Source organism: Atractosteus spatula, chromosome 13 (genome assembly GCF_055471065.1).
Source record: "Atractosteus spatula isolate fAtrSpa1 chromosome 13, fAtrSpa1.hap1, whole genome shotgun sequence".
Classification (NCBI taxonomy): domain Eukaryota; kingdom Metazoa; phylum Chordata; class Actinopteri; order Semionotiformes; family Lepisosteidae; genus Atractosteus; species Atractosteus spatula.
Window position 1 is genome coordinate 21,073,313 of NC_142718.1, and position 13,817 is coordinate 21,087,129.

Here is a 13,817-nt window from a genome sequence, read left to right on the forward strand (position 1 = left end):
AAAAAACTACTAGTAATACAAACCCAATGACCAAAGTAGAAAATCTGGCTTTTTTATGGAAATGGCACTCTTTTGTACTGTCAAGGTCATCAACCAACATTTTCCTTTTTTAAAGAAATACCTTTAATTTGCAGCCATGCATGGCTCTCTCCCCGTCTGTGTGCCTGTGTGTCTAATGGAGAGCAAGCTGGGGTATGCGAAAAGACAAATTTCTAATGCAAGAAATTGTATATGGCTTGTAAAGTGATCTTAATCTTCTTTTACCCCTCCCAGTCAATTACAGTTACAGTGGTGTTTCTGTCCATGTCCTTTCACCGGGACTCACAGATTCCTACACCACAAATACATGACAAGCCAAACATTAACTTAAACTTGATCTGTGCATTTCTGTGGCACTTATTGATTTCTTTCTTAAACTTCTCATTCAATTGTAAGTTGCTGCCTTATCCACTTTCTTGGAGTTCCTTGCCCTGCTTTCCATCTCACTACTCTGCTTCCCACGTTGCCCCCTGTTTTCACAGGGTTTTTTTTTGGCCACCTATCACTTTGCCTCATAGTTAAGCTCTTTCCCTTGTTCTGTCATGCACCTGAAGAAGGCTCATCATCTGAAATGTTTTTCTGCTTTCTTTTTACTTTTCAGGGTGGAATTGACCTCGGTTTGTTCATATAAAACAGACAGGTCTATGAGGTTTCAATCTACCAATTAAGATGACAGGGTGTCAAAGGTTTTTTTTTTAACTTACAGTACATGCTTAGTGTGCTGCAAGCAGGTTTTGCTATCTAAATTAGACATCACTGCATAAGACTTTAAGACTCTTTCTGGTCTATTTAGCGTTTCTAAAAGAAACATGATGATATCAAACAAGAAAGGTGTGCATGTGAAAATCAGATAAACCTTTTCTTGAAACTGTAAATGGTTTTGTAGAATGCAGTATATGTCTCATTATTTTTGCTGATATTTAGGAGTTACAGTATAGCAGGTAGTTCTGATTTAACTTATTGAATGCCGTCTTTCAGATATAACACATGAAAAATAAGGCTCTATATACAGCATGTAAAATTGTTGGAGTATGCTTCTTTAGTTCTGTTTGTGTTCCAGTATGTGCCTATAACTATCCCTACAACTGACAGCAGTACAAAAGCAGCACCTCAAAAAAATTGTGCAAGAACATACAAGTTTACAGTATGTCCATGCACTCTACAAAGAACATTTTGTTCTTTCTGGTATAGGTACATGAAGGCATTTTTGCAAAAAAAATAAAACATAATAAATGATTAATCTAGCTTGTAAAACAAGTCATTATAGACAGTATTAAATTTCATATAGGCCTAATAGTACGTTTAATACTACTTTAATTTGTTTTAAGTTAATTCAATACTAAATGGGGGCATGCAATGCAGAAGGTGGTATTATTCTAAATAGTTCAACATGAATATGCAGGAATAGCCAGAAATAAAAGGCAACATTCTGTGTACTTTTGCCTCATATGTGTCTTTTCATCTTAAATCTGAAGTACATGAGTATACAGCAAACAATAGCAATTTTGGCTTCACTGTCCCATTACCTATGGAAGGCACTGTAATAATTACCATGTAACACCTAGTTGATTGCAGCATTACCTTGGTGGATGAAGTGGGTTCTACCTTACATGTAAATAGTTTTGAGTACCTTTGGAATAAAAAGCACTATAGAAACTATAAATAGAACTATTCACTTATGCTGAGTCTGACAGCCATATACTGCTGAAGGCTCTGTTAACATAAAACTATCTACAAGTAATCCTTTTTAACCCACTGATTGCTTTAGAGCTGATACTACTCTTAAATTAAATTGAACATCGCAATTTTTTGTCTGTGAGGGAGTAAATTGTATTCATAAGAGGTACAAATTTCGCAAGAGGATTATTCCTTTGTTTATTTTGTCATGAATAATGTTTGTGTTGAAAGCTGACCTTCAGCTTGTTGAGCTGGGGAGATGCTCGCTTGTTGATTTATTTGCCGGTATTTCATTGTGCTCGTGTGGAAATTGATGAGAGCTCTAAATGCTAATTTACCCAAATAGTAATTTAGCGAAATGAGATAGATGGACAGTTTATAACCTTTCTTACATTATGTAATTGTCGGTTGTTGATAAATTAAGACAATTTCTATGTTGTGTGAGGGGGGAAAAAGACAATATAACACCATTTACGGAAAAACGTTCAGTTAAAAACTGCAACATTTATGATTTTTTGTCACTTTTGTTAAAAATACACATGGTCAACCAAGAAGGAAGAATCTCAAATCTAATGTCAACACAAAAATGCAGATCCAGTTATAGTCAGATGAACCATATCATGGTAATGTAAAGCACAAAACTGGAAGCTTACCTTACATTCAGAGATTGGTGATGACGTGTCAGTGGTACACGAACTGGAATGCACTCTACAATGGAAAGGCAAATGATAAAACCAATCAAAAAGTAAGGTGGGAATTGAGTAAAACAATTCTCATCTGGTTCCTTTTAAGGCCTCCTTCCTTGAAGAAGCATATCGTTTTAGGCTGCGAATTGTTAAAGCCCGCATGGTTGCAGGCCACCAGGGTATAGGTGTAAGATATGAAAATCTACAGGACAGTGTGGGGCATGTAGTAACAAGGACATTTTACATAAAAACTCATTTTTCGTATACTACCAAAGCTAGTGTGGATTACTCAGAAAATCTACTGTACTGTATATTGTGTGCAATAAGTTGGTCTTCATGAGCACTTATGCCTTCAAAGTGTCAATGTACTGAGGTTTACCAGTGCATATTCTTCCTGAAGCAATTAAATGAAAGTTAAACTCCACTGACATGTATTGTCCTATTGTATTTACTCAGAGCTGCTTCCAGATTTTAATTTTTAACTTGCTTTTTATTTTTTAATTGGAGACCAGTCAATAATGGAGCTGGTTTAAATGATCGGTATTTCAGTCACGCTTCAGTTAAGAATTATTACCTTCTGAAAATCTTCAATTGTTAATCTGAATAAAATCCAGTAGAGATACAGTGATGAAAAGGGGGATTCAAGTGATATGACACTACTGATAATGTTCTGTGTTTTTGTAGGGTATTGTAGGATATTTTACAGTATGCTGTAATATTTATTTCTGTTGCTAGGGAAGGAAAACCACTCCCACCTTAAGCTCTTAAAAAGTTCCTAACAAATGTTGGTCATTCCCCCTACATGCATGCATTAGGAGAAACAAATTGATTTAATTTTGTGAGAGCTATGTCCTACAATGTGCTGTTTCTTTTTCCTCCAGCTTTTATCTGCAGGATGTCTGCTGGTCAGATAAAATTGTAAAGAATTGTTAAATTTTCAATGAATAAAAAGTATACCTGTAAAATCATGTTTGCATATACTGGTGGAAATGGTTTTTATTTTTTAAAAGAACACTTTGATATCTTTCTATGCACTTTGGTTCATTTGGTCTCAACTGGATTCAGGTGAATTAATGATTAAGCATAACCCAGATCTCTCTGCAAAGTGTATTAAATCCCTCCTATCAACCTGTAGAATAATGGAATATTTATAGAATGTGTTCTGATCATAGCTTAACATTCGCTTGCAGGTTCACCTTCGGTAAATACTGCATTACATGTACCTTACTTTGTTTATTGCTGTCACTGTTGAGATGCAGTCCTGACCTTTATTGTACTGTTTAGCGCTGAGGATGTGTTCTAGGGAAAGGAGTGCTGTGGGAATCAGCACTCAGAGAGTCAGTTATATCCTGGGTTCAATGGGGATGCCTTCCTAAGAGTGTTATTTCTTACATATGAGCAACATGAGCCAGCAGCCATTTCACCCTGCAATTCACAACTGGCAACCCACTGAAGCAAAGCAGGTGTGAGCCTGGTCAGTACCTGGATGGGAGACCTCCTGGGAAAAACTAAGGTTGCTGCTGGTAGTGGCGTTAGTGGGGCCAGCAGGGGGTGCTCACCCTGCGGTCTGTGTGCGTCCTAATGCCCCAGTATAGTGACGGGGACACTGTACTGTAAAAAAGGCGCTGTCCTTTGGATGAGACGTAAAACCGAGGTCCTGACTCTCTGTGGTCATTAAAAATCCCAGGGTGTTTCTCGAAAAGAGTAGGGGTGTAACCCCGGCGTCCTGGCCAAATTTCCCATTGGCCTTTACCAATCATGGCCACCTAATAATCCCCATCTATGAATTGGCTTCATCACTCTGTTCTCCTCCCCACTGATAGCTGATGTGTAGTGAGCACTGTGGCTGCCATCGCTTCATCCAGGTGGGTGCTGCACATTGGTGGTGGTGGAGGAGAGTCCCCATTATCTGTACAGCGCTTTGAGTGGAGTGTCCAGAAAAACACTATATAAGTGTATTAAAACATATGAAGGCTTCATTGTTCTACCAGTATTGGCTTTAGTGATAAGATTTAAAATTTAAAATCCATTTTTCCACAAGAGTTTATTTTTATTTTTAAATAATAGTTATAGAAATAAATAACATTTGGCTATGCACCAGTCAGAGCTTGCATAGATTAAATACTGTCTGCCTTCATTGCTCCAATCCTCCAATTCGGCAGTGGTGGGAGACTGATGGGAGAATGAGCCAAGATCTGTAGGTCATCCTGAGTGGCTTTAGAGTTCTTTTTGATGAGTGATTACAAATGGCACTGGCCATACCGTAAACATGGGTGTGCCACACTCTCACTCCCGTTTTAAAGAACGGGAGAAACTTACAAGTAAGAGGAGGCCTTGTGGCCCTTCAAGCCCATTTGGTAGAATGTGTTGCTGCCCTGTGTAAGGATGGAACTCGCAGCCTTCAGGTTGTGAGACTGAATTACTGCATACTATGTCAACAAGGCTGGATCTTTGTGGTTTTCATTGGCTGCCTGCTTTTCATTGCATTTTTGCTTTGGCAGAAAAAGTAGCAGGATGCAAAACTACAGCCAGCGCCGAGTGTGGCCTTGGTGTTTCCACTTGGCTTGTTTGTGCGTCATACACAGACATTCGGCTTTTATACAGGTGTATTTGGAGTAATTCATGTTCAGGACAAAGTACGCTATGGATGAGCATACTTTGCTAAGCAAGGCAATGCTGTACTGCACAGTGCTTCCGAAAGATTTTGTGAACTGTGATGTTTGCTAGGTTTATGGTGTGCATTTTTCCTAATCCATTTGTGCACGTAGGGGTTGGATACATTATTAGATGCAATTTGTGGTGACAAGTGTAGCAGCTTGTAGGAGTGGTTGTCAATAAAACCTGTTCTAACATTCAGCTCTCATGGAGCAAGTTGGAGTAGTGCTTTAAAAAGAAATTGAATTACTGGTGTAGAGACTGATCCTAAGAGTTTATAGAATGCGCTGACCTGCACTATGGCCTGGATTCCTTATTTTAATTAGTTTGGGGAAAGTGTCTTTCAGATTTAGACCTATGTAACATAATCCTGTAGGTGAGTATTATTCTATACGTGGACTGGCTTTTTATGTAGTTTACTTTTCTCTGTCCTTTTAGTGGATACATTTTGATCCAGTGTTGTGTACTACATGTTTGTGGGCCTGTTTTATTTTTGCTTTAAACCAGCTTAATTTGTGTCATCATTGTTCTACATTGTTGGATTGTGCTTCATACACACACACTACAATCAAAAATATGAAGACATTCTGTATTATTTTTCTAATTTCATTGTTGCAGTTGCAGAAACTCAGTTCTATGTTGTCCCTCTACTGAAATTGAGTTAATAGTTAATCGTGACAGATCTATATTTTGTTTACCAAAAGTAGCCTAAGCATTATACTGTATGTATTCAGGAAGGAACAACTTATACTATATATTGGCATGAGTAGTTTACATTGAGTTGCTGTGATCAGATTTTTGAAGATTCTGATAAATGTGAATTAGGTTTGAGAGAAAAGATTATGTATAGAATGTTTTTCATGATGATAGTAATATTGTGGGTGCATAATAGTATCATGATATATTAGGATTAAGTTGAAACATCTAGAGTCTTATATCTATATCTTATAAACTTTATTAGTTTGGACATAAGAACATAAAAACAGTTACAAAGGAAAGGAAAGGAGGACATTGACATTGACCCATCTGGCCCATTTGCTACTTAGTAGTTAATTGATACAAGTATCTCATCCAGCTGTTTCTTTAAAGAAACCAGGGTATGAGCTTCAACAACATGGCAGGGTCATTAGTTCCTTACTCCCACAGTCTAGCTTCAATTGGAATTCTTACTTGTGTTAAGACCTCAGATATGTTCCACTTCTGGTGTTGTATTGGTACTGTTTCCTAACCATGAGAGCTATATAAAATGTTTGACTGGAAACTATGGAATGGTTTAGCTCCAATGTATAACTGTCATTCTCTAATGTCTTCTTTATTTTTTCTTCCCGGACCTTTTGGTAATTATTATTTGAATTATTAGTATTAGAGAAAATGTGAATAACCGTGACGAGATGTTTGCTTTTAATAGAAAGTTTCTTTTTTTTAATTAGCCCATCAGTGTTATCCAAATATTACAGTGAATTATCAAATGTTATTAAAAGTACATATATTTTTATGTAATGTACAGTAAGTGAGTTTATCGGTTATTAAATATGGACAGATGCTCTTTTTCTAGCTGAAAAAGCTTCACAACTCAAATATTATGAAGTGCTGACAGTCGCAGTTTCTTTAAATCACACTGAGTCCTAAATCAAGAAATTAAATTATTACAGACTAAATAACTTCTGCCTTTACAATTTAGATGAGGTTTATGTAGCAAAACAATAAAGGCCTTAGGTTAAAAATGTTTCCATAATGGAAAAGGGGAGTTTTAAAAATTCAAACATAATTAACATTTTCAAGTAATGAGACACAGCAGACATTTCTTTTGTGTTTTTCTGTTGAGGAGGTCCATTTGCATGTGTGTATTGTCTTTGTTTAGTGTGCAAATGAACTATCTTTAGATCACTGCTCAGATTATACGTTAAACTAGTCTGTGTTTATCTGTCCAATTCTCAACTATCTCACTTAATGCATCTGTTTACCCAAGTATGAACATTGATTTATCGACTGCCTGTAAACACCAGTCATTAATATGCCACAGATTGCCCGGGGATTCATTTATTTGTGATGTAAAAAGTACTTGTCATCATCTTTTTGGAGGGTTTTGCCTTTTCTTAAAATTAAACATGAACTAATACAGCTTTGAGAATAGTCTTAAAGTTTTTGTTCATTATAAACATTTATTTTCTAATTTTGTATGGCATGCAGAACGTTACTATGCTGTGTAGAGTTTATATAATAAATTCTACAGTATAAGACAATGATGGAATCTGGATTACATCATTTAACATACTTCTATGCATTTGTACAGTCCAGGTTTAAAAGCTGATAACCTTTTGCAGAATCTTTTGGTATGAACAGGAAAGTTAGTTTTGGAAAATTAAGAATTTTAACTGTGGCTCCTGTAAGAATCTTTTCTGGATATGTGCATTTGGTATGTAGTGAGGATGGAAAAATCGGCTTTTAATAAAATATCTCAGAGGTGTTAGGCTAATTGTTTCACAGGATCAGTTTGCTTTTTCTTTTCAATCCTTGTTTAAAGGATTTGACCTTTAAAAATAATTAGAACATGGTAACCCCAATAATTCTTCATGAAAGGCAAGGTCCTCTTAAAGACTACTGCAATCATGAAGGAGCAGGTAGAAAAATCACTTGGTGACAAGGTAAGGTCATCCCTAAACTCAACAACAGCTTACCCAACGAATCTCGATGCCATGTGAATTCTGAATCTAGTCTGGGCATGTGATTAAGAAATATGAGTCCAAAGAATATTTTTAACGGTTTATGTTTTTAAATGTTATATAGGTAAAATTAAATCATGGTCTGTGTTGTTGTTGGCAATTTCGTTTGCACATGGCTTAAACAGAATAATTCACTGAAAAATATACAAAAATTAGTAGATACAGTGAGTAGATACAATGCTTTTAACCACACCTTGGGCAACTGTTTGCACAAACAACTCCCAGTGGCTACCCACAACCACACTCAATTATCTTGTCATTTTAAGTTGGAGGCAAATGTTACATTAAAAATAATGAATGTTGAAGGAATTAATGCAGCAGCTTAAGTTTGCAGTAGCTTAATAAATACATGTAGAGTACTCTAGGGTACACTTGCAATATATATATATAAACAGTATCAACAGATTCATAGTTGTTTTTTGTAAAAATAATCATTTTCATTGTTTCAGTCAGGTAATGTTTTGATTTGCTTTAGTATTGAGTGAAATGCAAAACTACTTTGAACAGGTATTGCTCTAGAGTGTAATAAAAAGTACATTTTTGATAATGCATTTCATTTTTCATTTTCAGTATTATCTTAAAAGAACTGCTAAATTATAACAAATTGCTCTAATAGAGGGTGTACTACAACTGCACTACAGTCCTGAAATGTGCACTATAATATTGAAGTACATAAAACAATCCTTAGAAAATGACTGAATGTACTGAATGTCTCCAAATTTCTTTTCACTTGTTTTCAAGGAACTGCAGGGTTTAAAATTCACACTGTTTAGACATTCAGATACATGTAGTGTATAGTGAGCTTTACAGAACGTTTAACAATCATAAATCTTATAAGACTACATAGTATAATCATATGACTATACAGTATAGGTCATACAGTGTTGTTCTGTGGAAGTTAGTAGAAGTTTCATAGGACAGTGGATGTTTTGTTGAACTTTTTAGCTCCTCATGCATTCATTGACATTAATCGGTTTGAGTCTCTATCAAAATATGTACTTTATGTTTTCTGAAAATAGTCACACAGACAGTCATAGTGAATACAACTAAATGCAACATTGCTATATTGTTAAATGTACATTTTCTGGTTTGTATAATGTTAGTTCATTCCCAGAGACCAGGTATTCTGGCATTGTACTGAGCATATTTTCCTTCACATAGATATTAAGATTATCTGTTGTTGTTTTTTTTATACATTTTGCTATACATCTTGCACAGTGGCTTGTTTCGTTTCAGTAATGAGAGGAAGCATGGTGGGTAAGTAAAGAAGAGTGCATCAGTAACAAACAAGAGGCTTCATCCCCCTCTAGAAATAAGCAGATGTTTACTGTTACATAACAGTGCTAAGCTGTCAGAAGCTATTCATGCAGGCAGCTTTGCAGAGCCATCACTAAATTCTGAGCTGATTGTGAGCTCGTTGTTTGCCTGTCAAATCTGTCATTGCTGAGTACTTGCAATGCACAGAGGACATGGAAGTATTGTATTCCCTCTTTTGAAACAAATTTATTTGTTTTCGTATTTACTGGTAATTACCTTGGAACGTGTTGCTCAGCATACCATACTTTCGCTCTCTGCAGATATATGCAATATATCTGATTAGATGTTACAGTGCTGTTGTCATTTTAAAATAGTTCAAATGTGGTCATGGATGGTTTAGTTAACTGTTTTACAATACTTTTTTTTTTTTAACACTGACGAAAACTAATCATGGCCTTTAAATTTCCCTTTACCTACACCTTAAAATATCTGAGGTGACTCTGTGTGCTACAGATACTTCTAAATGGCTTTTTGTTTTAAACTTCCTTCCAGTTTGTCCTAGTACAGTATAGAATAGACATTTTAATGAACATTTTAGTTTCTTAGTAAAGTAGGATCTACAATTCATTTACAAGATTCAGTGCAGTGGATGTCCATATTTATTTGTACCACATTTGTGAAAGTTTGAACAGTAACATGTATTTGTTACCAAATGTAGTTCTGATGCCCTAGAACAGGAATCCCAGTCTTGGTTCTGAAGTGCAACAGACCAATGAGGTCAATCTCTTTATATTATAGGTTTAAAACGTGTGGAAAGTTAAAGATCGGTTTTAGGAAGGAATGTTCTGACGATTCTAACTTGTTTCCATGTCTAAGGGTGCTGATCTGAAATTGCTGAAGTGTGGTTCTCTTTGCCCTGTGTTACTGTGCCACATATGCAGTATTACCTTTTTAGATATGTAAAAACAAATTTAGATTTTAAGTCTTAGTTGAAATGATTTTTTTGTCGGTACAAAGGTTATATAATGTGTATATTGTGAGTTTGGAAAAATGAGAAAGATACGCTTTTCTGAACCAGTTTTTAAATAAACCCCAAACCGTTCATCATAAAATATTTTTTTTACTTAAATATGCAGAAGTTCCAAATTTAACAAACTTTCAGTAATATTCTACAAGAATGAATTGAAAATATGCACTTTAGTCACTTGACTGGGCACAGATGTTGCAATAAATTCAGTCTTTATGGTGTACCTCTTCATATGTTGTGATTGATTCCTGGAGATGCAAATTAAATGTGACTGTGCTGAAAAAGTCTTTTAATAGTAATAATAATAATAAATAATAAAAACATATATAATAATAAACTATAGAGCGGCTCCAGTAAGTTCTAATTATTTTTTTAAAAAAGCTTAGGATCCAAAATAATTTAAGTAGCCGCTAAAGGGTCTAGTAAAGATAAATAACGCAAAGGGGTTGTCACAATATTCTTCATAACTGTAACACTTTTGTTCATCCCTGGGCACAAAAAAGATATTAACTGGTTCTTATTGCATGTCAAAAGAAAGTACAGTATTCCTATTTGAAGCATCATCGGAGAAAAAGCAAGATGCAGTTTGCCATATGAGAAAAGGAGTACTATGGTATCCATTTTTTGAAGGCAAATGGGCTTGGAATTTGGGACTGGTTGTGAGTTTGCCTCATTGCTGAGGATCTGCTATTATACCGTCAGCAAGGTGCTTCCCCCAGATTGCTCCAGTTAAACTCCCTGCTCTGTAAATGGGTACTCTGCGGATTGTCACTGTACATACAGATTTGTTCTCAATTAACTTAAAGTTCAATGAAGGTGTATTTATTTAAATCCCCACTCTCTAAACCCAGTTTATTTCTCTATTTTTCTGAATGCAGGTTAGCAGTTGTGAAAACGGTCCAAAATTTAAAACAAAGGCAGTCCTTGGACTGTTTTTACTTGGAGCGGATTACCAGTGCGCTGAGGACGACGTCTCTTTGGAGTTTATACAGCGGATGGTGTCCACCTCCTATGTCTCCAAGGAGCACTGAGGCTCTCTGAGGTTATCTTGTCTGCTGGGCTGCTCCCCCTTCCCCTGCCCCCGTCCACTCTAAAGGGTGCCCTCACAGTGGAATCAGCAGTCTACAGGACACGACCTCTACAATGAGCTCCCAAAACCATCCAGGTAAGACTTCCCTCCTGTGCTGACCTTGGCTTCCCAAATGTCACATTCTATTAAGTTATCATGTTAGTGTTTCAGGTGGGCAGCTGCGTCAGCATGCGTAGGCTGCAAAGGAACAAATAGTAGGTTTATTCCATGCTGAAAAGAGAAGAAAGAAAACACAATGTTTCGGCTGTGGAGCCTTCTTCGGGTCACACCTAAATAAACCTATTACTTGTTCCCATGTTAGTGTTTCTATCATTAGTGAAGATCATTTCAAGCACATATAATCCTTTTTTCATCATCGTTACTTTCATCCTTAATTTCTTATGAATACAGAAATGCCTTGTTGATGTGAAACACGTGCCTCTTTGACACAAGATGGGTTTTATATTGGGTTTAGCAGTGAGCTTATGCTAATGACGAACCAAGGGCTGTGCTACAAAGTAAGGGGCCTCTTTTGTTCATGTTTTTAAATTTGTTTAATTGCACTTGTGCTTTAAATCATTTCATTGGCATTTTGAAGCAAAGTGCTTGTGGTTTATTGCTCTTTGAAACTCCACATGCAAGTTACAGTGTAGACATAACCCAGTATGCTATTCTCCAATACCAATTGGTTAATTGAATACAGTTGTTTCTGGTTTGGTAGCCTTTTTACAATTTTCTCTCAAAACAGCAAAGTAGATAAAGATCTTTTATTGCATTTGTAAAAAAAATATTTTTTGTTTTTATTATCTGTACTGTTTCTGGGCTCTGTTTCTCATGTTTGGTGAAAACTGTACAAATCTTTTGTTTGCATAATGTCTGCAAGACATATGTTTCTGTATTGGTCTGAGTACAATGGAGCATATTTTATTATGGAATAGATATTTAATCTGTATCACCCCGGGCATTAAAATGGACAACACACATTATATTTATTAAGTTTCACTGCATTTGGGCTTGGGAGTGCCTCCCTCACCCTAATCCCACTGCAGCATGTTTTTCTAGAAGCCATGGTGGCTGAGTGTTTCACGTCTCACTACATTTCCTTGCACTATATTGTGTAAACAAAAATAAGATATCATTTTCACACTCTCCTTAATAATGACATAGTATGTGTACTTTAACAGATCATACGTTTTTCATGCTATATGTTGTTCTGTGTGTGTTCTTATCTTCTTAAGGTATACAGTATTTGACATTTTATACTGTATATCATCTATTTTTGGCTAAAGAAGTAAATATGACATACATGTTTTTCACGTGGATTAGTTCATGGTAAATGGAAGTCTGGGGATATCACTAATGGTAATTGCTCTATTTAACATAAGGCTATAAAATCTTAATAAATAAGGCAGTGCTTTCTCAAAGCAGGCATCATTGATTTTGCATCATTTTAAATGGTTAATCATAAAATGTTCGCTAACATTGATAGACCCTTATTTTTTATTACTTGGTTCGTGCATTGATTAAATCTCCTTTTATGTGAATGATAAAATATAAATTACGTTGAGCTTTTGGCGGCTGCTGTGCACATGACCATTTTTAGTTAGGTAATTAAATCACCTACGAGCCATTCCGTGATCGGACTCACAGTGCTGTGCAGATTTAATCAGAATGATAGTTTTTGTTTAAGTATGCCTAAAGCATACTTTTAGACATTTGTGATGAAATAATGGACACCTTCTTTTCAATTTTTTGTAGGTTGTTGGAATTCTGTGTTCTCTAAAACTTGTCACTTCTGCCATTCTGAAGGATAGTGGGTCAAAATGGAGTGGTAGTGTGGCACTTCATTGGGCTATTTTCAATCCCCCAGTATATCTTGTTTTCTCCAGAGAATTATTGGGCTTGTGTTGCCTTTCTATTATAGTCTTTGCTGGCTTGTTTCAGATTAATCCAAGGTTGTTTTAATGACTTAATGAGTTTCCTCATCAAGTTTGAATTGAGACTATGATGTCACAGGTGCTGTTCTAATAGGTTTAGTGTTATAAGTAGGGACAGGTTACAAAAGCACCAAGTATATTAATCCACTTTAAAGGGATCAGGATCCTTAATCTTTGTTAACTAATTTGTCTGCTTGAATATTTTCCTTAAGGCACATTTTTTAAATGTACAATGTTTTATTTAAAACATTACAAAATGAATTGATGTAGATCAAAAACCTTTGCCTTTTTGTTCCAGATGTAAAATAGCTCCGCTAAATAATTTACATTTCAACCCCTCTAGAAAATGCAAATCAGATTTAAGATGAACATTGCACAGGTGTTTATTTTGTATGTTTTCAATGTGATATTGTGGATCGTTTCTAAAAAAAAAAGTTCCTGACAAGTTTAAAAGTCACATGTGGTATGGCTCATGGTGTCTTCAGGTCTATATGTCAGTGATCAATTCTTTGTTTTCTACCTTTACTCAAACACCAATGTGCTAATGTTGCTGGAAGAAGTATTGCACAGTTCCACGTGAATTCAAGATAGATATAGATGTAGTAGGATTTAAGCAATGTTTGTCATATGAGGATAACCATTATCATATTGGAAGATAATGTGGTGGATATAATTGAATGTTGCCGTCGCTTTAACAATGGGTGGTGTACGGGTATCAAAATGTAGTTAACAAAGGTGTGCTGTGTG

General features: G+C 35.8%; 1 protein-coding gene across 3 annotated transcripts in view; it reads left to right on the top strand.

Annotated features, from left to right (window-relative positions):
- Positions 1-13,817, top strand: part of hdac4 (histone deacetylase 4) — a 244,485-nt gene that overhangs the window by 8,333 nt on the left and 222,335 nt on the right. For all 3 annotated transcript variants that reach the window (XM_088930368.1, XM_088930369.1, XM_088930370.1), the window contains exon 2: positions 10,943-11,229. In XM_088930368.1, the coding sequence (XP_088786494.1) occupies positions 11,208-11,229 (22 nt within the window). In that variant the 5' untranslated portion in view covers positions 10,943-11,207. The remainder of the gene's footprint in view (positions 1-10,942; positions 11,230-13,817) is intronic.